Genomic DNA, 27217 nt, shown 5'->3' with positions numbered 1-27217 from the left:
TCACCATGTAAACTCAGACTGGCCTCAAATCATGACGATCCTCCTACCTCTGCCCTCCAAGTGCTGGGACCAAAGGCGTGTGCCATCACACCCAGTTAATAAATATTTTTTAAAAATTTTATTTATTTATTAGCAAGAGGGGGAGAGTGTAAGAAGGAACGCGCCAGGGCTTCTAGCCACTGCAACTGAACTCCAGACGCATGTGCCATGTGCATCTGGCTTACATGGGACCTAGAGAATCAAACCAGGGTCCTTAGGCTTCATAGGCATGCGCCTTAACCACTAAGCCATCTCAACCCAATATTTTTTTAAAGATTTACAGGGCTGGAGAAATGACTCAGCGGTTAAAGGAACTTACTTGCAAAGCCTGATACACTGGGTTCGATTCCCTAGTACCCATGTAAGGGTAGACACACAAAGCAGCACATGCATCTGGAGTTCATCTACAATACTAAGAGGTACAGGTGTGTTCATTTCTTGGTCTTAAATAATTAAAGCCGGGTGTGGTGGCTTACCTTTGATCCCAGCAATTGGGAGGCAGAGGTAGGAGGATCACTGAGAGTTCAAGGCCATCCTGAGACTACATAGTGATTCCAGGTCAGGCTGGGCTAGAGTGAAACCCTACCTGGAAAAACCAAAAATAAATAAAATTTGGGGCTGAAGAGATGTCTTAGCAGTTAAGGCACTTGCTTGTGAAGCCCAAGAACTCCTGTTCAAATCTCTAGGTCCCTTGTAAGGCAATGACACAAGCTCACAATGTCACACATGGGCACAAGGGGGCACATGTGTCTGGAGTTCATTTGCTGCAGCTAAAGGCCTTGAGGCACCCATCCCCTCTGTCTGCCTCTTTCCCTCTCTCAAGTAAACAAAGTTTTTGTTTGTTTATTTTTGAGATGGGTTCACTCTAGCTCAGGCTAACTTGGAATTCACTATGTAGTCTCAGGGTAGCCTCAAATTCTTGGCAATCCTCCTACCTCTGCCTCCTGAGTTGAGATTAAAGGTGTAAACTATCCTGCCTGGCAAGGAAGTAGTTTTTTAAAGACATCAGAGCTAGGTGTAGTGGTGCAAGCCTTTAATCCCAGCACTCAGGAGGCAGAGGTAGAGGTAGAGGATCACCATGAGTTCAAGGCCACCCTGAAACTACATACTGATTTCCAGGCAGCCTGAGCTAGAAGTAAGAGCCTACTTTGAAAAAACAAAACCAAAAAAAAAAAAAGACATCAGGGCTGGAAAGGTGGCTCAGCAGTTACAGCCTGGTTTCAATTCCCCAGCACCCATATGATGACGGATGCAAAAACATGGTGCATGTGTCTGGAGTTCCTTTGCAGTGGCGGGAAGTCTTGACACACCAGCCCATTTCCCTCCTCCCCCTGCTTGCAAATAAAAAAGATTAATTAAAAAGAGAGAGAGAGAGAGAGAGAGAGATCAGTGACTGGAGAGATTAAATTAAGGTAACTTGCCTGCAAAGCCTAAGGACCCAGGTTTGATTTACAAGTACCCACATAAGACAGATGTCCAAGGTGGCACACATGACTGGAATTAGTTTGCACTGGCTAGAGGCCCTCGCTCACCCATTCTCTCTATCTGCCTTTCTTTTTTTTTTTTTTTTAAATATTTTTTTGTTCATTTTTTATTTATTTATTTGAGAGCAACAGACACAGAGAGACAGATAGAGGGAGAGAGAGAATGGGCGCGCCAGGGCTTCCAGCCACTGCAAATGAACTCCAGAAACGTGCGCCCCCTTGTGCATCTGGCTAATGTGGGACCTGGGGAACCGAGCCTCGAACCGGGGTCCTTAGGCTTCACAGGCAAGCGCTTAACCGCTAAGCCATCTCTCCAGCCCTGCCTTTCTCCTTCAAATAAATGAAACATCCTTTCTTTAAAAAAAAATTATTTATTTATTTATTTATTTATTTCAGAGAGAGAAGAGGCAGACAGAAAGAGACATTGGGCACACCAGGGCCTTAAGCCACTGCAAACAAACTCCAGACACATGCACCCCTTGTACATCTGGCTTAACGTGGGTCCTGGGGAATTGACCCAGGGTCCTTAGGCTTCACAGTCAAACACCTTAACCGCTAAGCCATTTCCCCAGCCCATGTAACATTCTTTAAATTTTTTTTTTTTTTTTTGAGGTAGGGTCTCATTGTACTCCAGGCTGATCTGGAATTCACTATGTTGTCTCAGGGTGGCCTCGAACTCACGGCAATCCTACTTCTGTCTCCTCAGTGCTGGGATTAAAGATGTTCACTACCATGCATGGCCTAAAATAATTTTTTTGAAGACATTGTAGCCGACAGCTTCGGGTTTGCTGAAATGAACTTTCAGACCAGGCACAGTTATGGGGGAAGGGATTTATTGAAGCTTACAGATCCAGGGGAAGTTCCATGATGGCAGAAGAAGCTGGCCTGCTTTCACAGGACCAAACAGAGAGAGAAGCACAAGCCTAAAAGCCAAACACCACACAGCACAGCACACTTCAGGAACTCCAGCTAGGCACACTTTGCATATCTTTAGATTGAAATCTCAAACCCACCACCACTTAAGATCCACCTATTGACATGGCCTTCAGCCAGAATACTGCACATGAAAACTACAAACTAGTAAAACACGAAATATATTGGGGGCCATCTATTCAAACTACCACAGATATCAAAGTAGAAAGGGGTCTAGGATGGGAAGAAGAATAGGGTTCAGTGGGAGGAGGAGTGGGGCAAGAAAAGATAATAGCAAGGAAAATGTGATCAATTGTCAAATAAACCCTGTAATAAGCCTAGACAAGGAAGTGAATGACATCTATAATGAAAGCTTTAAACACTCAGAAGACAAACTGAAGAAGGTTGATGGATTAAAAGAATTACAAATGTGATGCAATCCCCAACTAAATTCCAAAGCATTCTTTACAGAAACAGAAAATATTTTTTTAAAATTTAAGTGGAAGCACAAAGAAAATCTCAAAAGCCAGAGCAATCATGAACAAAACAAGATAGGAGTTATCACTATTTCAAGTTCTATTATAGGCCATAATAACAGAAACAGCATGGCACTGGCACAAATATAGACAAGCAATAGATGATCCAGACATGAACCCATGCAACTACAGCTACCTGGTTTTTTATAAAGTTACCAAAAATACTGCAAGAAAGACAGCTACTTTAACAAATGTATGTCCACTTTTAAAAAACTAGATATCCACAGGCACAAGAATGAAACTATATCCTTATTTCTGACCTTGCACAAAAATGAACTACAAGGGGCTGGAGAGACAGCTTAGCAGTTAATGTGTACTCCATCTGTAGTAGCTGGAGGCCCTGGGATGCCCATTCTCTCTGTGTTATGTATTTGCCTCTTTCTGTCTCTCTCAAATAAATAAAACAAAAACAATTTTTTTAAAGAAGCCTTTAATCCATTTGTACTTTTCCTAAAATGGGCAACCCAGGGCCTCCAGCTGCTGCAAAAGAATACACTCCAGATACATGTGTCTTTTTGTTCATCAGGCTTTATGTGGGAACTGAACCTGGGTCCTTAGGCTCTATAGGTGTCTTAACCATCTGTCCAGCCCTGAAGGGTTTTCTTTTTCTTTTTTTAATATTCTACTTACTTACTAGAGAGACAATGGGCACCAGGGCCTCTAGCGACTGCAACAAACTCCAAGTGCATGTGCCACCATGTACATCTGGCTTATGTGGGTACTGGGGCATCAAACCTGGGTCATTAGGCTTTACAGGCAAGAGTCTTAAGCACTGACCCATCTCTCCAGCCCGCATTAAAGACTTTTATATAAATGGAATTTCAAAGGAGAAAGTGTGTGTGGGAGGGAATTAACATAGGATTTTTTTTATAATCATGTAAAATGCTAATAAAAATTTTTAAAAAAGACTTTTATATGAAGCCTGAAACTCTCAAATTGCTAGAGGTAAGAGTAAAGGAAACAATATCAAGATATAGGGACTATATGAATTAGAACTCTGGTTGCTCAAGAAATACTAACAATTGACAAATGGGACCTCATAAAATTAAAGAAACTCTGTGTCAGCTATACATCTAAAAGAGAACTAATATCTACAATAGACAACAAACTCAAAAAAAAAAAAAATCTAAGCAGCATAACTCTCAAGTATTTTAAAAATAGGGCTAGAGTGTTGACTCAGTGGTTAAGGCTCTTGCTTGCTATGCCAGATAGATCTGGTTCAATTCCCCAGTACCCATGTGCTGCATACATCTGCAGTTTATTTATATCAGCAGGAGGCCCAGGTATACTCAATACTCTATCTAATGCAAATAAATAAATGCTTAAAGAAAAATGCTAGTGCCACTCCTGCCTTCCCATAGGCAGCTCTTTTTTCTGTTGTTGGATTTTCGAGGTAGGGTCTTGCTCTAGTCCAGGCTGACCTGGAATTTACTATGTAGTCTCAGGGTGGCCTCAAACTCATGGTGATCCTCCTACCTCTGCCTCCTAAGTGCTGGGGATTAAAGGTGTGTGCCAGCATGAGCAGCTCAGGAGCCCTTTGTAATCTCGCCCCTTTCCTTTTCTTAATCTAATTAATTAATCTAATTGATAAAGTCTCTGAACCTTTATAAAAGAATGCTGGTGAGGAACTGGGGAGTTGGCTCAATGGTTAAAGGTACTTACTTGCAAAGCCTAATGGCCTGGGTTCAATTCCCTAGTAGTCACATGAAGCTAGATGCATAAAATGGAGCATGCAACTATTGTTCCTTTATAGTGATAACAGGCCCTGGCATGCCCTTACTCCCTCTCTCCCTGTTCATTCATAAATAAATAAATAAAAATTGTAAAAAGGGCTAGAGAGATGGCTTAGCACTTGAGGTGCTTGCCTGAGAAGCCTAAGAAATCATGTTCGAATTTCCAGGTCCATTTAGCCAGATGCAGTGACACATGTGTGCAATGTCACACATGTACCATAAGGGGACACATGTGTCTAGAGTTCATTTGCAACAGATGAAGGCCCTGGTGCACCCATTCTCTCAATAATTTTTTTTGGGGGGGTTGTTTCCGAGGTGGGGTCTCACTCTAGCCCAGGCTGACCTGGAATTCACTATGTAATCTCAGGGTAGCCTAGAATTCATAGTGACCCTCCTACCTCTGCCTAATAAGCACTGGGATTAAAGGTGTGTGCCACCATGGCCTGCTCAAAATTATTTTTATTTTTGGGAAGGGGGTTGTTTCAAGATAGGGTCTCACACTAGCCCAGGCTGTCCTGGAATTCACTATGTAGTCTCATGGCTACAGCCAAGTTTTTTTTTAAAACAAAGTGTGCTGCCCCACACCATTAATCCCAGCACTTGGGAGGCAGAGGTAGGAGGATCGATGTGAGTTTGAAGCCACCCTGAGACTATATAGTGAATTCCAGGGCAGCCTGAGCTAGAGTAAAACCCTACCTTGAACCACTTGCTTCGGTTGGAGAACAGAGAAACAAACTGAGGCAGGCTGCAGGGGATAAACTTACACAACCAGCCAGGCAAAATGTTCCCAAAAAGTCAGTAAGTGGCATGACTGTTATAGAGGTAACTACCTGCTCTCTGACTGGGCTTGAGGACCACTCCAAGAGGAAATTCACTCTTGGTAATGAAAACATAAGGAGTATAACCCCCCTGTATCCAGACAGAAAAGCTACTACTGCTATATGACTAAATGGGTATGTTGTACCCTTCAAACTGCCCTCTAAATATTTGTCAATGCTCATGGGAATCTAGTTCTATGTTCATGTTTAGTTACAGAAGCTATCTTTTTGTAGCTGGTGGTGACTACTACGGAAATTGAAAACTCATCAACGTGATAAGCATACTGAACTTTTAGAACGCTCAGTGGGGGGGCTGGAGAGAGAACTTAGTGGTTAAGATGCTTGCCTGTAAAGCCAAAGGACCCAGTTTCAATTGCCTAGGACCCACGTAAGCCAGATGCACAGGGTGGTGCATGCGTCTGTGGAGTTCGTTTGCAGCAGCTAGACTCCCTAATGTGCCAATTTTCTCTCTCAAATAAATAAATAAATAGAGGCCAGGCATGGTGGTACACAGGTTTAATCCCAGCACTTGGGAGGCAGAGGTAGGAGGACTGCTGTGAGTTCTAGGCCACCCTGAGACTACATAGTGAATTCCAGGTCAGCTTGAGCTAGAGCAGGACCTTCCTCAGAAAAAAAACAAAAAAAAAAAACAAAAAAAAAACAATGCTCAGTGCTAAATGAGATATCTGTATCATCCATTCCCAGTTGAAGGGAATACCGAGTAAGAAGGGGTGGAAAAAAAATGTTACAGGCAGGTAGCAGATAGGAAGGAATGCAGTCTTCTGGACATGACATGGTGACATAGTTATTACATTTATGACCCCAAAGTGATTGTCAATACTTCATACAACCTGCACAAAATGGGGCCCATCACTATTTCATCATGACCAGGTATGGTGGTGCATTCCTTTAATCTCAGCACTCAGGAGGCAGAGGTAAGAGTTTGAGGCCAGGCTGGGACTATACAGTGAGTTTCAAGCCAGCATGGGGTAGAATGAGACCCAAATGCACAAGATGTGCATACATCTGGTTCATTTGCAATGGCTGGAGGCCCTGGTGCATGTACCCATTCTCTTCCTCTCTCTCAAATAAATAAAATATTTTAAAATTTTTCTTTCTTATCACCTTGAAGGCAAAGGAAGATGAAGCTATCCCTTTACAAGTATGAATATCAAGGCATTTGAAACTTACTATTAAAAACAAGAGTACCTACTATGTCAAGAGACCAGCCTGAGCTATAGCAACAACAAGTAGAACTACAAAAACACACACCCAAAAACTACACTGAAAATGGTCCATGGACACTGATACCTGAGACTTGACACGTCTTGTTCTCTTTGGTAGAATATTCATTCTTGTGCCTGGCTCCGGGGAAGTCTGAATATCAGTGCTAGGAGCGTCAGCCTCCACTTTTTCCTTAAGATCTAAATCAGACATCTGTACACCCTGAAAGATTAGAGCATAGCAAGAGAGCAGATTCAATGACGAGAAATCAAGCTTGAAACTGAATGGAAAATAACTGATTTCCAGTAAGTCCCTAAAACTATATGAATCCTGAAAATTTATTTCAAAAAACTAAATAATCTTTCATTTCCACTGTCCATCTTGTAAACCTCCAAAAAGTATAGGTGTGATTGATAACCTTTCCCTCTCAAATTCTGGTGCCTAGAAAAATGTTTCCCAGCTAGGTGTGGTAGCATACACCTTTAATCCCATCACTTGGGAGGCAGAGGAAGGAGGACTGCCATGAGTTTGAGGCTACCCTGAGACTACATAGCAAATTCTAGGTTAGCCTGAGCTACAATGAGACTCAACCTCAAAAAAGGAAAGGAAAGGGGAAGAAAGAGAAGGAAGGGAAGGAAAGGAAGATGTTTCCCAACTTGCTAATGCAAATAGGTAGTTTAAACATGACCACCATGATTTGAGGCTTATATTTGGCAAATTGGATTTACATGCTCTAAACAATGATATATCTCACCATAAGGCTGACACCAGATTGGAAAAGCTCATATGGGTAGAGAATTCTTTCATAGTGTGACTTCAAAAGAGATCCAGTTCCTTTTCCTGGCAGATATCCCAAGCGACTCCCCACTTTAGACCATTTCTTCTCTTTGGTGACTAATTCAAAACCTCCTTTGCTGGCAACGACCTGAAAAGAAGGCAGTAGTTATTTAGAGAAGAAGCCAGACTCAAGCATCCCCACTTTTATCTTATACAGTCTCAAGTGAAGATAAGTTTCTTTCCCCAGGCCTGGGATGTGGCTCAATTGGTAGAGTGACTGCCTGGCATATTTAAACCCTGGGTTTAAACCCTAGTACCCTATAACCTGGAAGTGGTAGTGCACACGTGTAATCCCAGCACTCTAGGAGGTAGAGGCAGGAGGATCAGAAGTTCAAGATCTTCCTTGGTTATATAATAAGTATAAGGCCAATCTGAGAAAGAAGGGAGGGCGGGAAGGAAGGAAAAGAAAAAAACCTGCTTCCCATTAAAAAACAACAGGAGGCACATCTGTGGCACACACCTTTAATCTAGCACTAAGGGGAGGAGAGCAGAGGTAGGAGGACTGTCATGAGTTCAAGGCCACCCTGAGACTACAGAGTGAAGTCCAGATCAGCTGGGGCTAGAGTAAGCCCCGTCTGGTTGGGGGGGTGTACAACAGGAGTCAAAATAGTTGTGTATGTCTAATGGTCCCAGCTACAGGAGTGAGAGGTCACTTGGGCTGAGGAGTTTAAGACCAAGATGGACAATGTTTTTTTGTTTTTCTGTCTTTGAAGTAGGGCCTCACTCTAGCCCAGGCTGACCTGGAATTCACTGTGGTTCTCCTACCATTGCCTCCCAAGTGTTGGGATTAAAGGCATGTTTAAAGCCAACACATCTGGCTTGCACTCTTGGAGTTTTTGTTTGTTTGCTTTTTAGAGTCAGAGAGAGAGAGAGAGAGAGAGACAGAAAGAGACAGAGAGAGAATGGGTACACCAAGGCCTCTAGCCACTGCAAATGAAATCCAGACGCATACACCACCATGTGCATCTGGCTTACGTGGGACTTGGAGAATCAATCCTGGGTCCTTAGGCTTCGCAGGCATGCACCTTAACCACTAAGCCATCTCTCCAGCCCAAGATAGACAGTTTAACAAGAGGTTATTTCTTGTAAAACAAAACAAAACAAGATTAACAGGGATGTACTAGGAAGGTAATTAAAAAATTATATTCTGGCCGGGTGTGGTGGCGCACACCTCTAATCCCAGCACTCGGGAGGCAGAGGTAGGAGGATTGCTGTGAGTTCGAGGCCACCCTGAGACTCCATAGTGAATTCCAGGTCAGCCTGGGCCAGAGTGAGACCCTACCTCAAAAAACCAAATAAATAAAGTAAATTTTTTAAAAAATAATAAAATTTAAAAAATTATATTCTGTCAGGCATGGTGGCACATGCCTTTAATCCCAGCACTTGGGAGGCAGAGGTAGGAGGATCTCTAGGAGTTCAAGGCCAGCCTGGGACTACACAGTGACATCCAGGTCAGCCTGGGTTCTATAGAGTGAGACCCTACCTTGAAAAATAAACAAAATACACTCTGGGTATGGCTGTCTCATCTATAAGGCTGTTTTACTATTTCTTTGTGTATATATGTATTTGTGCATGAATATATGTGTACGTGAAGGTCAGAAGACAACCTCTAGGTGTATGTGATCTTATTTCAACTTCTCTGAGACAGGGTCTCTTTGCTGCATCAAATGAGTATTGGTATAGCTGCTTGTAAGGTTTAGATTCTTCTAATCTGACCTCCCGTTGTTGAAGGTACACTGGGATCTCAGACGCATGCATCATGTTGAATGGACATGGGTACTAGGAAGGATCCAACTCAGGCCAGCAGGCGTTCCAAGTGTTCTAAGTGGTAAACCATCTCCTCAGCCCATTATGTAGATTTTTTCAGCTTCTTTATTTTTCCCCTTCTCTCTCTCTCCCTCCCTCTCTGTCTCTTTTAGGTAGTATCTCACTCTAACCTGGGAGGAACATGAAACTGACTCTGTAGACAATGCTGGCCTCAAACCTGGACCTCCCTAATGCTGAAATTATAGATGTGAGCCACGATGCCAAGCAAATGTTTTATAAGCATGTGTATGAGATGGGGAGGAGGTGCAACAGGGTCTCTTACCACTCTAGAGTGAAACACTTGTGCTACTTTTTGGCTTTGGCTTTATGTGATGGCTAAAGAACTGAACCTTGGACACCAGGTTTTATTACCAACCATCTTTAGCCCTTTTAACCCCTAAGCCATCATCATTCCAACCCCTAAATTTTTTTAAATTTTTTTGTTTTATTTATTTATTTGAGAGCAACAGACAGAGAGAGAAAGAGGCAGAGAGAGAGAGAGAATGGGCATGCCAGGGCTTCCAGCCACTGCAAACAAAACTCCAGATGCGTGCAACCCCTTCGGCATCTGGCTAACGTGGGTCCTGGGGAATCAAGCCTCGAACCAGGGTCCTTAGGCTTCACAGGCAAGCGCTTAACCGCTAAGCCATCTCTCCATCCCGAACCCCTAAATTTTTAATTCTTTATTTACTTTTAACAGTTTTTAAATTTTTGTTTATTTACTTGAAAGAGTGAGTGACAATGTGTAGACCAAGGCCCCAAGCCTAAAGACCCAGGTTTGACTCCCCAGAACCCATGAAAGCCAAACTCACAAGGTGATGCATGCGCAAAAGGTCACATGTGCACAAGGTGGAACATGTGTCTGGAGTTTGACAGCAGTAGCCAGAGGCACTAACATGCCAATTTTCTCTATCTCATAAAAAAACAAAACAAAACATGGGAGTGGTGGCACATGCCTTTAATCCAAGCACTTGGGAGGATCACCATGAGTTCAAGGCCACCCTAAGAATATCAAGTGAATTCCAGGTCAGCCTGGACTACAGAGAGACCCTACCTTGAAAAACCAAAAACAAACAAACAAACAAACAAAGCAACTTTAAAAAATGACTACAGGGGGCTGGAGAGATGGCTTAGCGGTGAAGCGCTCGCCTGTGAAGCCTATGGACCCCAGTTCGAGGCTCGGTTCCCCAGGTCCCACGTTAGCCAGATGCACAAGGGGGCGCACGTGTCTGGAGTTCGTTTGCAGTGGCTAGACGCCCTGGCGCGCCCATTCTCTCTCTCTCCCTCTATCTGTCTTTCTCTCTATGTCTGTCGCTCTCAAATAAATTAAAAAAAAAAATGACTACAGGCGGGCAAGGTGGTGCATGCCTTTAAATCCCAGCACTCAGGAGGCAGAAGTAGGTGGACTGCCATGAGTTCAAGGCTAGCCTGAGACTACACAGTGAATTCCAGGTCAGCCAGAGCTAGAGTGAGACCCTACCTCAAAAAACCAACATATAAATAAGTAAATAACCACACAAGATGGTACACACCCAGCTCTGGAGAAGTGGAGATAGGAGAATACCCAGGACTGCTAGTTAGCTATTTTGGCAAAATCAGTGAGTTCAGGCCTCAGTGAGAAACCCTCAACTCAGAAAACAAGGTGGGGGCTGGGAACAGAACTCACTGGATAAAGGCGCTTGCTTGGAAAGCCTGCTGGCCTGGGTTAGAGTCTCCAATACTCATATAAAGCCAGATCCAAACAGTGAATGTGTCTGGAGCTTATCTTCCATGACAAGAGGTCCTAGCATGGCCATACTCTAAAATAAATGAAAATTATTTTCAAAAAAATAATACAGTGAAATCATCTATAACTAGAGAGTAGAGTGTGATGGTGTGCACCATTAATCTCAGCACTCTGAAGGTTGAGGTAGGAGAATCACTGTGAGTTCAACGTCACGCTGAGACTTCATAGTGAATTCGATGTCAGCCTTGGCTAGAGGGAAACCCTACCTCAAAAAAAAAAAAAAAGGGCTGCAGAGATGTTTTAACGGATAAGGCACATGCCTACGAAGCCTAAGGACCCAGGTTTGATTCTCCATATCCCACATAAGCAGATACACATGGTGGTGCATGCAGATGGGAGTTCATTTGCAGTGGCTGGAAGCGCTGGTGCACCCATTCTTCCTCTATCTCTCACGCTCTCTCTGTCTCTAATAAATAAAAAATAAAGTCTCAAAAAAATTATCTCAAGCCAGGCGTGGTGGCACACCTCTTTAATCCCTGCACTCAGGAGGCAGAGGTAGGAGGATCACCGTGAGTTCGAGGTCACCCTGAGACTACAGAGTGACTTCCAGGTGGTCTAAGCTAGAGTGAGACCCTACCTCAAAAAACAAAGAGAAGCAACAACAAGAAGCCATGAGCAGGTCACACAGGGAAGCTACTACTGTTAGGCTGTATGGACAGGTTGTGCTTGTCCAAGTGCTCGCGTATTAGTGCTGCTCTAACCTGTGGTCAGAGAAGCTGCTTCCCCGCACCCTCCCCCCAACCGAGGTAGTCTGGCAAGACTCAAAGTTCATCAAAATGCTCAGAATAAGTGACTGTTTAGTGCTGAGCACTAAATGAGACAACTCTACCACCAGATCCAAGGTGGAGAGAACATTGCAGAAGAGGTGGTAAGAATGTAAGAGAGCTGGAGGAATGGATTAGCAGTTAAGGCATTTGCCTGAGAAGCTAAAGGACCCAGATTCAATTCTCCAGTACCCATGCTAGCCAGATACACTAGGGAGCACAAATGTCTGGAGTTCATTAGCAGTGGGCGGATGGCCGGGCACACCATTCTCTTTCTCTCACTCTCTCAACATGGATAAATAAGTAAAATAAAATAATTTTTAAAAACCGCATAGCATGGTATTATATATAAGTAGAAGGATAGATTAATGGAGGTGAAAAGGCCTAAGTGAGGTCAGGGGAAGAGATTGAGTAAGGAAAGGTGGAGGGAGGGCTAATCAAAATCTAACAGGATATAAGTACGTCATATGAAAACCTACGTTTTCTGGACAATGGAACACACAGGAGCCATAGATTGGTACCAGAAATTTTTCAGTGCCAGGGATATGATACCTTCCAGTGAGTTGTGGGCCAGGGAGATCCCTGATGCCCCCAAAACATTACAGGACATTGCCAAGGTCCTTGGTTTCCCACCAGGAAGAGATAGTAAGACCCTATTGCTGAAGACTCCACATATTTGGGCTGCAGGGTCACTGCAAAACCCTGCTGGAGCTAAGATGAAAACCTCCTCCATGTAGACCACCAGACAGAAAGCTGGAAAAGCCACGCCCCACACAGTTCAATGGGAGAGAGAAATCACCAGTGAAGATACTCAACAGTGGACACTGCAAGCCTTAAATTTGGCCCACCAGGCCAAATGAGCCACCTGGTGCAATAGTGGCATGTCTGTGATGGCAGAAACCAACCACCCTCTAATTGGATTGGAGGGCTGCTCCATGGGAGGGAATACATCCCTGATACTGAAAACCTACAACAGGGTAGACATGAGCCCCAGGAGTGCAATATCTGCTGCTGTCTTGCTAAAGGTATATACTATGCTCACCAAACTGATCAGTAACCACTTCTCTTAATGTCCATACCCATAGTATTAATACTACTCTTTTGGTTAGAGAACCTTCTCATTTCAGATGGCAATGACCTTGGGATGACTCAGAAGGCATGAAGATATGACAAAGGAGTGATCAGCACTGAAATATCTCAATCACACCTTCCATGGCTAAGCATCCATTGCAAGAGAGATGGTGAAAGAATGTAAGAGCCAAAGGAAGGGTAGGACTCCTTACAACGTGCTCCTTCAGACACAAAATGGCCTGGATATCCATGACCTCACAGTGCCTGACACTACCTACGTAAGATCATCATAATAAGAGAAGATGATGATGACATCAAAATAAAAGAGAGAACGATTGAGAGGGGGAGGGGATATGATAGAGAGTGGAGTTGCAAAGGGGAAAGTGGGGGGGGAGGGAATTACCATGGGATATTGTTTACAATTATGGAAGTTGTCAATAAAAAAATTATATATATAAAAATAAGCTGGTGCTGGATCTGAGCTGATAACCTCCTCCATGTAGACCAGCTGACAGGAAGCTGGAAAAAAACATTCTGTATGCACTTCAATGGGAGAAAGAGAAATCACCAGTGGACACTGCAAGCCTTATATTTGGCCAGCCAGGCCAAATGAGCCAATAGGTGCAATAGTGGCATGTCTGTTATGGGGGAAACCAACTGCCCTCTACTTGGACTGGAGGCCCGCTCCATGAGAGGGAATACATCCCTGATTCTGAAAACTTAAAACAGGGGTAGTCATGAGCCCTAGGGGTGTAACATCTGCTGCTGTCTGGCTAAATGTATATACTATGTTTATCAAACTGCCCGGTAAGCAGGTAAAGAATCTTCTCTTTTCAGATGACAGTGACCTTGGAACGACTCAGAAGTTATCATGGTGATGGAAAGAAATGACTGCAGTGCTCAGTAGTGCAATATCTCTATCACACCTTCCAGGGCTCAGGGTCTAATGCAGAAGAGGTGGAAGAAAGAATGTAAGAGCCAAAGGAAGGGCAAGACTCCATACAACGTGCTCCCTCCACACATAAAATGGCCTGGATATCCATGGCCTCACAGTGCCTGACACTATGCATAAGACCATCATAAGAGGAGGAAAAGATCATGACATCAAAAGTAAAAGAGAGACTGACTGAGATGGGGAGGGGGTATAATGGAGAATGGAGTTTCAAAGGGGTAAGTGGGGGAGGGAGGGTATTACCATGGGGTATTTTTTATAATCATAGAAGTTGTTAATAAATATTTTTTTTTACAAAAAGGCAAAAAAAAAAAAAAAAAAAGTAAGTTGGGCATGGTGGCGTACACCTTTAATCCCAGCACTCAGGAGCCAGAGGTAGAAGGACAGCCATGAGTTTGAGGCCACCCGGAGACTACATAGTGAATTCCAGGTCAGCTTGAGCTAGAGCAAGACCCTACCTCTGAAAACCAAAATACATAAAGAAAGAAAGAATGAATGAATGAATGAGCGTACGTACATACGTACATAACAGCCTGAGGTTGGAGAAGAGTACTAGGGAATGCTGTTTCCATACAAGACATATTTACTGCCCTCATGACCTCACAGTGTCTGTCAATACTTGTATGACTTAAGCCCATCAACATTCCATCTTAGATGGCGGAGGAACCAAGGCCTTCGTCCCTCCTAGAGGAGTTACTGGCTGGGGAAGTGGAAGACAGTATCTTCAGTCTATAGCCACCTGTTAAGGTGTATGTGCTCTAGTAAATAACCAACCACTCATGCTCATACAGGCAGCCTTAATTAAATTCAGTAGACCACACATAGAGAAAAAAAAAGTGGAAGTAGAAGAGAAATTAGTTGGGAAGAAGTGACTCAGTACATGGCAATGGGGAAGAAGACAAGGTAATGCACAGAGAATGAATTATATTCAAATGCATTATATATACACATGTATAAAAACTGACAGAAAATAAAATGGATAAACAGTGAGAAGACAGGTTGTTGCAATCAGGTTCTCACTGCTGGCAAAAATCAGCCCACCAAGAGCATCTTGTGGGAAAAAAAGATGGCATGAACAGAATAGACATCACTTCCTTGCGAACATCAAATAGACAACATTGACAGGAGAGTGTGCTGATCCCTGGCAAGGGGAGACTGGCTGTAACACCCATAACCACCGCCCCCCCCCCCCCAACAAATAACACACTACCTCCAGGAGGCATTAATTCCCAAATCTTCATCAGCTGGGAACCTAGCATTCAGAACATGTAACTTTCTGGGGGTCACCTGAATCAAACCACCACATTCCACCCCTGGCTCCCATAAATTGATAACCATACATAATATAAAACACAATGCACTCAGTCCATCTTTAAAAAGTCCCCATAGTTTTATGAATCCCAAAGATGTTCAAACATCCGCATAATCCAAGGTCTTTTTTTTTTTTTTTTTTTTTTTTGGTTTTTCAAGGTAGGGTCTCACTCTGGTCCAGGTTGACCTGGAATTAACTATGTAGTCTCAGAGAGGCCTCAAACTCACGACGTTCCACCTACCTCTGCTCCTGAGTGCTCGGGTTAAAGGCATGTGCCACCATGCCTGGTTTCCAAGGTCTTTTAACTGAGCCATAATACCAAAAAATCCCCCAAACCCAAAATGGCACATAATAAGCATTCACACTGAAGCAGATGGCACTGGACATAGCAAATAAACATTCAACCCATACAAGATTTAAAACACCCAGGACAAACATCACACTCTGTAGCTTCAAGTCCAACAGCTTTAGCCAGTGACAAATCTCCAAGTCCAATAATTCTAACCAGCAACAACACTCTGGAGATCCAATCACACCCCTCCAGCTAAGCTACTCACAGTCCTGGAAAACTTCATACAGGGCCAGCAGCTCTCCTTAGAAGCCAATTCATGATGCTGGCATCTCTACTGGGTCTCTACTGCAAACCATGGTCCATCCTCATGCCTCTATCAGGTCTCCAGGTAGGCAAACCAGCAAACCTGCTTCACACTGCCCATGTATGTTTCCAAAACACAAGACCTTGTTGCAAATTCAATGACACTTTCTTTCCTGCATTTTTATACTCCATAATACCAGGTGGGGTGCCAACTTGTTAATCCAGGGGGGAATAATGTAGACTTTGAAGAACAGGACACCCCTTCATCATTCAGGCCCTTTAAAAAAAGACTGCATTCTTTCCTTTTGTTCCAATGTAGGTCAGCTGGCCCAATCTCAATGGTTGTAATCTATCATATAATTGCAGCTGAATGGGCCGCAGTTTCGGCCCAAATATTTAACTTATGTGCCATATCCCTCTGCTCACATCAGTTTATTCCAACAAAAGCAACCTGTACAAGTTCTTAGGACACAGCCATAAGAGCAAGCGTCTCACAAAAATTACTTGTAGCCCAGTCCAGGCAAAACACTTTCTCACCCTCATAAGCCAAACTGCACAGTCCTTAGTTCTTACTGCATTTAAGTCTTTCAACTCTTTTTTTATTTGTTTTTTGGTTTTTTTTGGTTTGTCGAGGTAGGGTCTCACTCTAGCCTAGGCTGACCTGGAATTCACTATGGAGTCTCAGGGTGGCCTCGAACTCATGGCAATCCTCCTACCTCTGCCTTGCGAGTGCTGGGATTAAAGGCATGTGCCACCACGACCAGCTAAGTCTTTCAACTCTTACCAAAATCAAGCTGTACTTACATCACTGTAAAGCATCTTTTAGGGCAAGGTTTCAAATCTTTCCAATTCCTCTTGAAAATCAGCTCCAAAAGGCCAAACAACACAATCAGGTGTCTAGCACGAATCCCACACCACTTCTGGTACCAACTTGACTGTTGCAGTCAGGTTTGTACTGCTGGCAGAAATCACCCCACCAAGAGCATCTTGTGGGGAAAAAAAAAGGTTTATTTTGGCTTACAAACTGAAGAAGCTCCATGATGGCAGGGGAAAATGATGAGATGAGCAGAGGGTACACATAACATCCTGGTCAACATCAGATGTACAACAGTCACAGGAGAATGTGCCAAACACAGGCAAGGGGACACAGGCAGCATAGGCTTGCTTTAACCCAGAGCCCATAAGCCCACCCCAACAATACACTGCCTCTAGGAGGCATGAATTCCCAAATCTCCATCAGCTGCCACACTCTGCTCATGCCATCATTCTCTCTTGCTGTCATGGGAGTTTCCCCTCAATCCTATGGCAATGACCTTCAGATAACTCAGAAGGCATCATGGTGTTGGGAAGCAAGTGACAGAGTGCTCAGGACTGCAATATCTCTATCCCACCTTACATGGCCCAGGGTCCATTGCAGAAGAGTTGGCAGAAAGAATGTAAGTAAGAGCCAAAGGAAGGGTAGGACTCCTTACAATGTGCTCCTCCAGACACAAAATGGCCTGGATATCCATGATCTCGCAGTGTCTGATGCTACCTACACAAGATCATCGCAATAGGAGGAAAAGATCATGACATCAAGATAAAAGACCAATTGAGAGGGGGAGGGGATATGATGGAGAGTGGATTTTCAAAGGGAAAGTGGGGGGAAGGAGGAAATTATCATGGGATATTGTTTACAATCATGTTTTACAATCATGGAAGTTGTAATTAAATTATTTAAAAAAATTTCCATCAGCTGAGAACCTAGCATTCACAACACCTAAGTTTATGGAGGACACCAGAATCAAACCACCACACAGGTATGTACATCTCTGCTTTCCATACACAGGTTCTTGTACCCACACATACAAACACACTGACAAAAACACTGACAAAAATTTCAGTATGAGCCAGGCATGGTGGCACATGCCTTTAATTCCAGCACTCAAGGAGGCAGGGGAAGGAGGATCACTGAGTTCAAGGCCACCCTGAGACTACACAGTGAATTTCAGAGCAGCCTGGGCAAGATAGAATGAGACCCTACCGCAAAAGAAAAAATTTTTAGTATGAATCCTGGCTTTGTGGAACACATCTTTAATGCCAGCATTAGGGAGGCAGAGGTAGGAGGATCACTATAAGTTTGAGGCCACCCTGAGACTATATATTGAATTCCAGGTCAGCCTGGGCTACAGTGAAACCCTACCTCAAAAACCTAAACAAACAAAAATTTCTAGTAGGCACAGTGCTGGAAAATACACACCAGCAGTAGACCCTGCAAGATACACAGCAGCCAGCCAGAAAAGATGTGCCCACCAGTGCTCCAGTAGCATGACTATTACGGGGGTACCCACCTGCTCTCTGATGGGATCTCAGGCCCACTCCAAAGAGGCGAATTCATGCCTGGTACTGAACACTTCCAGTCAAGTATTTATGGCTGGGAAGGTCACTGGCCTTGTGGCAGAGATTACTACTGTTTTGGCTAAATGGATACGCTATGGCAATCAAGTTGCTGTCTAAACTACTATTACGTCTTTGTCCATAGATTAGTGCTGCTTTCACTTTTGGTCAGAGAATCTGCAAAAGGCAAGTGGCAGACTATTAGGAAGGCTCAAAACTTGAGAAGCTGGGCTGGAGAGATGGCTTAGCAATTAAGGCACTTGCCTGCAAAGCCAAAGGACACAGGCTCAATTCCACAGGATCCATGTAAGCCAGATGCACAAGGTGGCCCATGCTTCTGGAGTTCATTTGCAATGGCTGGAGGCCCTGACACGCCCATTCTATCACTTTCTCTCTACCCGCCCACTCCCCCCCTCCCTCCCTCCCCCCCCCCAATAAATAATATGTGTATATATATATAGTTTTTGGTTTTTCGAGGTTGGATCTCACTCTAGCCCGGGGTGACCTAGAATTCACTATGGGGACTCAGGGTGGCACTGAACTCACGGCAATCCTCCTACCTCTGCCTCCTGAGTGTTGGGTTAAAGGCATGAGCCACCACGCCTAACTAAAGTATTTTTTAAAAAACCTGAGGAGCCGTACTCCAGGTTCAACTCCCCAGTATGCGCAAAAAGCCAGTGGCCCATGCATCTGTAATTCCATTGCAGTGGCTGGGAGGCACTGGACAGCCTATTCTGTCTCTGTCTCTTCCCTCTCTGCTTGTAAATAAAAAAACTAAAAAAAAAAACCCAAAAAAACCGCATCAAAGTGCTGAGAATTAGTAATTGTTGAGTGCTCAGCACTACATGAGACAACTCTATCATGTCTTCCAAGGTTCAATAAACATTATAAAAGAGGTAGCAGAAAGATGTTAAGGGCTGGAGAGATGGCTTTGTAGTTAAGGTGCTTGTCTGCAAAACCAAAGAACACAGGTTCAATTCCCCAGTCCCCAGGAAAGCCAGATACACATGCAACTGGAGTTTGTTTGCAGTAATTAAAGGTCCTGATGTACCCATTCTATCTACTTCTTTCTCTCTCTGTCAAATAAATAAAAAATAAAATAAAATATAAGGGAAATAAATAAATAAAAATAAAACATAGGGAGCTGGAGACATGCCTTAGCAGTTAAGGTGCTTGCCTGCAAAGCCAAAGGACCCAGGTTTGATTACCCAGGACCCACATAAGACAGACATAAAAAGTGGTGCATGAGTCTGAAATTTGTTTGCAGCAACTCAAGGATCTGACACACCCATTCTCTCTCTCTCTCTCTCTCTCTCTCTCTCTCTCTCTCTCTCTCTCTTTTTTTTTCCTGAGGTAGGGTCTCACTCTAGCCCAGGCTGACCTGGAATTCACTATGGAGTCTCAGGGTGGCCTCAAACTCATGGCAATCCTCCTACCTCTGCCTCCAGAGTGCTGGAATTAAAGGCGTGCGCCACCACGCCTGGCTCCCATTCTCTTTTTAAAGCCAGGTAAAAGGCAGAGGTAGGAGGATCACTGAATGCGAGGGCCCCATGAGAATACATAGTGAATTGCAGGTCTGCCTGGGCTAAAGAGACCCTACATTGAAAAGCCAAAAAATAATAAAATAAAATGAAATATATGGCTAGAGAAATGGTTTAGTGGTTAAGATACTTGCCTGCAAAGCCAAATGACCCACATAAGCCAGATGAACAGGATAGCACATGAATCTGGAGTTCCAGTGCAGTGGCTGGAGGTCCTAAAATACCCATATACTCATTATCTCCCTACTCTCTCTCTCTGCTTGCAAATAAAACATTTTAAGAAAGAAAAATCAAAATAGAAGAGGGATTAGATAGAAGAGGTTTAGTGGAAAAGGGTGGATGAGGGGGGGACAAAAGGCAATGAGAAGGAACAATAATCAAAATACATTATGTAGATACAAGAAAATTATTAATAAAAGTTAAAAAAAAAAAAAACAAGTATGCTGCCAGGTATGGTGGTACAGGCCTTTATTCACAGCACTTGGGAGGCTGAGGTAAGAGGGTCACCAGGAGTTCAGGGCCTGCCTGAGACTACATAGTGAATTCCAGGTCAGCCTGGGCTAGATTAAGCCCCTACAGCGAGAAATTAAAAAAGAAACAGTGTGCTGGGCATGGTGGTGCATGCCTTTAATCCCAGCACTTGGGAGGCTGAGGTAGGAAGATCGCCATAAATTCAAACCACCCTGAGACTACACAGTGAATTCCAGGTCAGCCTGGGATAGAGTGAGACCCTATCATGAAAAACAACAACAAAAAAGTCGTGTTCAAATCTCCAGGCTCCATGAAGCCAGATGCACAGTGATGCAAGCACATACCTCTGGAGTTCCATGAGCAGAAGGGTGCACTCACCTCTGGAGTTTGCAACAGCTGAAGACCCTGGCATGCCCAATCTGTCTCTCTCTTTCTCTTAATAAATAAATAAATAAATAAATAAATAAATAAATAAATAAATAAAGTAAAACACAAAATAGAAGAAAAAGGTGGATATAGTGACACACGCCTTTATTCCCAGCACTCAGGAGGCAGAGGTAGGAGGATTGCCACAAGTTCAAGACCAGACTGAGACTAAATAGTGAATTCCAGGTAAGCCTGAGTTAGACTGAGGCCCTACCATGAAGAACAAAAAACAAATGAACAAAAACAAAAACAAAAACAAGGGCTGGTGTGGTGGTTTATTCAGGTGTCCCCCATAAACTTAGGTGTTCTGAATGCTAGGTTCCCAGCTGATGGATATTTGGGAATCAATGCCTCCTGGAGGGTGTGTATTGTTGGAGGCGGGCTTATGGGCTTTATAGCCAGTTTCCCCATGCCAGTATTTGGCACACCCTCCTGTTGCTATGGTCCACCTTATGTTGGCCAGGGGGTGATGTCCACCCTCTGCTCATGCCATCGTTTTCCCCTGCCATCGTGGAGCTTCCCCATGAGCCTTTAAGCCAAAATAAACCTCTTTTTCTCAGAAGCTGCTCTTGGTTGGGTGATTTCTACCAGCAATGTGAACCGGACTGCAACAGTAAAGTGGTACCAGGAGTGGGGTTGCTGCTAGACACCTGACTGTGTGGCTTTGGCCTTTTGGAGCTGATTTTCGAGAGGAATGTGGAAGGATTTGAAACCTTGGCCTAAGAGATGCCTTGCAGGGTTGTAAGTACACCTTGATGGACTATTCTGGTCTAAGCTGCAAGACCTGAATGCAGTAAGAACTATGGACTGTGAGGTTTGGCTTATGAGGGTGAGAAAGAGCTTTGCTTGGACTAGGCTAGCAGTTTGTGTGAAAAGCTTGCTCTTATGCCCATGTCCTGGGAAGTTGTGCAGGGTTGCTTTACGTAGAAATGAACTGGTGTGTGCAGAGGGATATGGTACAGAAAGAAAACTCTTTGGGTGAACTGTTGCCCATTCAGCTGCAACTAAGAGATTACAACCTTTGAGACTGGGCTAACTGACCTGCGCGGGGGCAACAAGAAGAATGTAGACTCTTTTGAAGGGGACCCAGTGCTCAAGGAGTGGCCTGTTCTTCAAAGTCTGCTTTATTCCTCCCTGGATTAACAAATTGGCACCCTACCTGGTATCATGGAGTATAAGAAATGCTGGAAAGCGGGTCATTGAGTTTGCAACACGGTCCTGTGTTTTGGAAATGGCCATGGGCAATGTGAAGCGGGTTTGCGGGTTGCCTGCATAGAGACCCCATGGGACCATGAGGATGAACCATGGATTGCAGTGGAGACCCAGTGGAGATGCCGGGACCATGAGATGGCTGTCAAGGAGCTGCCGGCCCTGATGAAGCTTCCCAGGACTGTGAGCAGCCTAGCTGGAGGGGCGGAATTGGAATGCCAGAGACTTGTTGCTGGTTAGAATTAACGGACTTGGAGATTTGTCACTGGCTAGAGTTGCTGGATTTGAAGCTACAGAGTTTGATATTTGCCCTGATTGTTTTAAATCTTGTATTGGTTGAATGTTTCTTTGCTATGCCCAATGCCATCTTTAGCAGTGTGAATATTTATTCTGTGCCATTATGGGTTTTTTGAGGTTATTTTTTGGTATTATGGCTCAGTTAAAAGATCTTGGACTATGGGGATGTATGAACATCATTGGAATTGATAAAAACTATGGGCATTTTTAAAGTCAGACTGAAAGCATTGTATTTTACATCATGTATGTTTATCAGTTTATGGGGGCCAGGGGCAGAATGTGGTGGTTTGATTCAGGTGTCCCCCATAAACTTAGATGTTTTTAATGCTAGGTTCCCAGCTGATGGATATTTGGGAATTAATGCCTCCTGGAGGGAGTGTATTGTTGGGGACAGGCTTATGGGCTTTATAGCCAGTTTCCCCATGCCAATGTTTGGCACACTCTCCTGTTGCTGTGGTCCACCTTATGTTGGCCAGGGGGTGATGTCCACCCTCTGCTCATGCCATTGTTGAGCTTCCCCTCGAGCCTTTAAGCCAAAATAAACCTCTTTTTCCCAGAAGCTGCTCTTGGTTGGGTGATTTCTACCAGCAATGTGAACCGGACTGCAACAGCTGGAGACATGGCTTAGTGGTTAAGGAACTTGCCTGCAAAGCCTAAGGACCCAGGTTCAATTCTCCAGGTCCCACGTAAGCCAGATGCACAAGATGGCACATACATCTGGAGTCTGTTTGCAGTGGCTAGAGGCTCTGGTGTGCCCATTCTCTCTCTCTCTTTCTCCTCCATCTCAAATAAATATAAATTTAAAAAAAAAGAAAAAGAAAACGGTGTTGAAAAGAAGGTACATAGTGCAGGGGGGGTTAGGGAAGGGAAAAAGGAAGGGTAGTAGAAGGGGACTTTAATCACAGGTATAGTGTCTGTATACATGGAGTTTGTCAATAAAAAAAGTTAGGACATTAAAAAAAAAAACTCACTCCTAACAACGTGCTCCCCACAGACACAAAATTGTGTGGATATCCATGACCTCACAGTGCCTGACACTACCTATGAAACTCCATCATAAGAGGAGGAAAAGATCATGACAACAAAATAAAAGAGAGACTGATTGAGATGGGGAGGGGATATGATGGAAAGTGGAGTTTCTAAGGAGAAAGTGGGGGGAGGGAGGGGAATACCATGGGGTATTTTTTATAATCATGGAAGTTGTTAATAAAAATTTGAAAAAAATAAAAATAAAATAAATTGTATCAGCCATCAGGGAAATGTAAATTAAAACTACTTTGAGATTCGACCTCACTCCTGTCAGATTGGCTACCATCAAGAAAACAAATGACAGGATATGCTGGCCAGGATGCAGAAAAAGAGGAACCCTTCTACACTGCTGGAGGGAATGAAATCTACTACAGCCATTATGGAAATCAGTGTGGAGGTTCCTGAGGTATTAAAAATACATTTACCATATGACCCAGCTATACCACTCCTACATATATATCCTAAAGACTCTTCTCACTACCTTAAGAGATACTTGCACAACCAGCTGCTGTGTATACAGCAAAGTGGCAACCTAGAGAATGGAAGAAAATCTTTGCCAGCTATACATCTGACAAAGGATTAATATGCAGGATATACAAAGAACTCAAAAAATTAAATAATAAGAAATCAAATAACCCAGTTAAAAAATGGGCCATGGGGCTGAAGGGATGGCTTAGCAGTTAAGGTGCCTGCAAAGCCAAAGAACCCAGGACCCTCTTAAGTCAGATGCACAAGGTAAACATGCATCTGGAATTTGTTTGCAATGGCTGAAGGCCCTGGCACACCCATCCTTTCTCTCTCTCTCTCTTTCTGTCTGCCTCTATTTCTTTTAAATAATAAATAAATAAAAATGCAAAAAAAAAATTTTTTTGAGGTAGGGTCTCACTCTAACGCAGGCTGGCCTGGAATTCACTATGGAGTCTCAGGGTGGCCTCGAACTCACGGTGATCCTTCTACCTCTGCCTCCTGAGTACTGGGATTAAAGGTGTGTGTCACCACACCCAGCAATAAAAATATTTTTAAAAATGGAACTAAACAAGAGCTCTCAAAAGAAGAAATACAGATGGCATATAAACATCTAAAAAAATGTTCAGAGCTGGAGAGATGGCTTAGCAGTTAAGGCACTTCCCTGCAAAGCTTAAGGATTCATGTTCAAATCTCCAGGTCCCACACAGCCAGATGTACAGTGATGAGTGTGCAAAGTTGCACATGCACACAAGGGGAGAAGCACACACATGTTTGGAGTTTGTTCACAGCAGCTGAAAGGCCCTGGCATACCCATTTTCTTCCCCCAAATCTCTTTCTCAAAAAGAAAATAATAATTTTAAAAAGTGTGATGTCTTCAGTGTATATATTATCCTGTGTTCTTCTATTTCTTTATTTCTAAATACTAAATAAACTTTAAAAAGTCCATTTTTTCTCCTCAGGGATGAAAACAACAGGGATGAGTCTCATTAGAGAGGCAGGGAATGGGCACGGAGCTGCTATAGCAGCCTGGACTTTGTGCTTCCCAGTTCACTATTCATGGTGAGTGCTGGGATTTCAGGTGTGGGCCACCATGCCCAGCCATGTGTTTTAATTCTTTACCCTTCAGTTTCTGAGCTGCTTTCATTTTCATGAGCAATGCTGGTTTTAGTTATTAACATTACTTACATACTAATGTCATGAATGAAACATACATACCAAATATGAGAAAGCTAAGTAACATGAATTACTTATATTTTATTTTACTTATTTTTGACTTGAGACAAGGCTTCACGCTGTAGTCTAGGCTAGCCTTGAACTCATAACAACTCTGTGTCTACCTCCTCTGGGTAAGAATGGCAGTTGTGCACCAACATAACTAACAAAAACAGTTTGTATACTTAGAAAACACCTCATTCTGTAGCCCAGGCTGACCTGGAACTCACAATCAAATAGCTGTTCAAGATAACTTCATGAGCTATTATTTCTTTCTTTTTTTTTAATTATTTTATCTATTTTTATTTTACTTGCAAGTAGAAAGAGACAGAGAACAGAGAGTGAGAGAATGGGTGCACAAGGTCTTGTAGCTACTGCAAATGACTCCAGAACCAGGCACCACTTTGTTCAACTGGCTTTACAAGGGTACTAGAGAATCAAATCCAATCAAACTTGTAGGCAAGTGCCTTAACCTCCAAGCCATCTCTCCAGTCCATTACTTTTAAAACCAGCCTGAGAAACTTAATGAGATTCTGTCTCAAAGAAAAACTACTACTATTTTGATTTATTCATATATACAACTCACTGTCAAACAAAACCTACAGTAGAAACAGCTTCCCAGCAAGATTAAAAATTGTTTTATAGGACTAGAGAGATGTTAGCAGTTAAGGTGCTTACCTGAGAAGCCTAAGGACCCATGTTTGACCTCCAGATCCCATGTAAGCTAGAGGCACAAGGTGACACAAGCACGCAAAGACGCACATGCACACAAGGTGGTGTACATATCTGAAGTTCGATTACAGTGGCTGTAGGCCCTGGCCAATTCTGTCTCTTGCTCTCACTCTTGCCCTCTCACATAAAGGAAAAAAGGCCAATCCACTGGGCTTGTGTTTAAAAAAAAAAAAAATTGGTCAGGCATGGTGGCACATGCCTTTAATCCTAGCACTTGGGAAGCAAAGGTAAGAGGATCGCTGCAAACTTGAGGCCACTCTGAGACTACATAGTAAATTCCAGGTCAGCCTGGACTAGATTAAGACCCTACCTCAGAAAACTAAAAAAAAAAAAAGAGTTTTTTTTTTTTTAGCCAGGCATGGTTCTAAATCAGCCTTGGCTACAGCAAGACCTTACCTCAGGGGTGGGGGAGTGGGAGCTTTTTAGGGGTTGCAGAGATGGTTCAGTGGTTAACATACTTCCCTGCAAAGCCTAGCAACAGTCTCTCTCTTTCTACTTACCTTTAATCTTAACACTGAAAAGGCAGAAGTAAAAAGATCACCAGGCCACACTGAGACTACACAGTGAATTTCAGGTTAACACACTATCTTGGAAAACAAAACTATTTATTATTCAGAGCCAGGCATGACTGTACATACCTTTAGTCCAAGCACTCAAAAGACTTAAGTAGGAGGATCACTGAGAGTTTGATGCCAGCCTCGGACTACAAAGAATACCAGATTAGCTTGGTCTAGAATGAGGCTTTATCTCATAAACAAAGTTATTCTTTGCTCATGTGTGCAATGTATGGCTGTGTCAGAGCCTCTTGTCACTATAAACAAACAGCAGTTTTTACATCTGACTTAACATGGGTAGCTTGGGAATTGAACCAGGGCTGACAGGCTTTGCAAAAAAAGTGCTGTACCTACTGAGCCATCATCCCCGCCTCCTTAAAAATTCTTAAATTTACCCTGAGACTACATAGTGATTTCCAGGTCAGCCTGGGTTATAATGAAACACTACCTCAAAATACTACTAATAATAAATTTGATAAATTCATAAACTTCTATCCAGTATCTTTGCGGCAGGCAAACTACTGGGATTAGACCGAAGGCCTGGCACATACTAAGCATGCATTTCCCCTTGTAGATCTCAATCCTATGTTCAATTCTTAAATCAAGTTGATACTTACCTTGCTCAAAGCATACAAATCCAGAATTTTTCTCTCCACCACAGGGATCTTCAAAGTAGAACCTTGAAGTTCCCAAAACTTTGCCAATTGATCTAAGAAGTCCAATCTCACTCTGGTCATTGCCTAAAATTATTAAAATACAGAAATCAAAAATAGCCTAGTGGTAGATCATTTGTCTAATTTGCACAGGGCCCTAAGCTTAATTTCTTATACCTAAAAAAAAGAAATCAAAAATAAAAACTACAGCCAGGTGTGGTGGCGCACACCTTTAATCCCAGCACTAAAGAGACAGAGGTAGGAAGATCACCTTGAGTCCAAGGACACCCTGAGACTACATAGTGAATTCCAGGTCAGCCTGGACCAAAGCGAAACCCTACCTTGAAAACCAAAAAGATAAAACAAGATAAATAAAAACC

General features: G+C 43.3%; 1 protein-coding gene across 1 annotated transcript in view; it reads right to left on the bottom strand.

Annotated features, from left to right (window-relative positions):
- The window catches only part of Kdm5a (lysine demethylase 5A), a 137856-nt gene that overhangs the window by 96789 nt on the left and 13850 nt on the right, over positions 1–27217 (bottom strand). Inside the window, 3 exon segments of the mRNA XM_045137268.1 lie at positions 6834–6968; positions 7501–7671; positions 26802–26924. Coding sequence (XP_044993203.1) covers positions 6834–6968; positions 7501–7671; positions 26802–26924 — 429 coding nt within the window.

The sequence above is a fragment of the Jaculus jaculus genome, chromosome 18 (genome assembly GCF_020740685.1).
Source record: "Jaculus jaculus isolate mJacJac1 chromosome 18, mJacJac1.mat.Y.cur, whole genome shotgun sequence".
Taxonomy (NCBI): domain Eukaryota; kingdom Metazoa; phylum Chordata; class Mammalia; order Rodentia; family Dipodidae; genus Jaculus; species Jaculus jaculus.
Note: the sequence above shows the minus strand (reverse complement) of the source record. Positions and strands in the feature narration are given on the sequence as shown.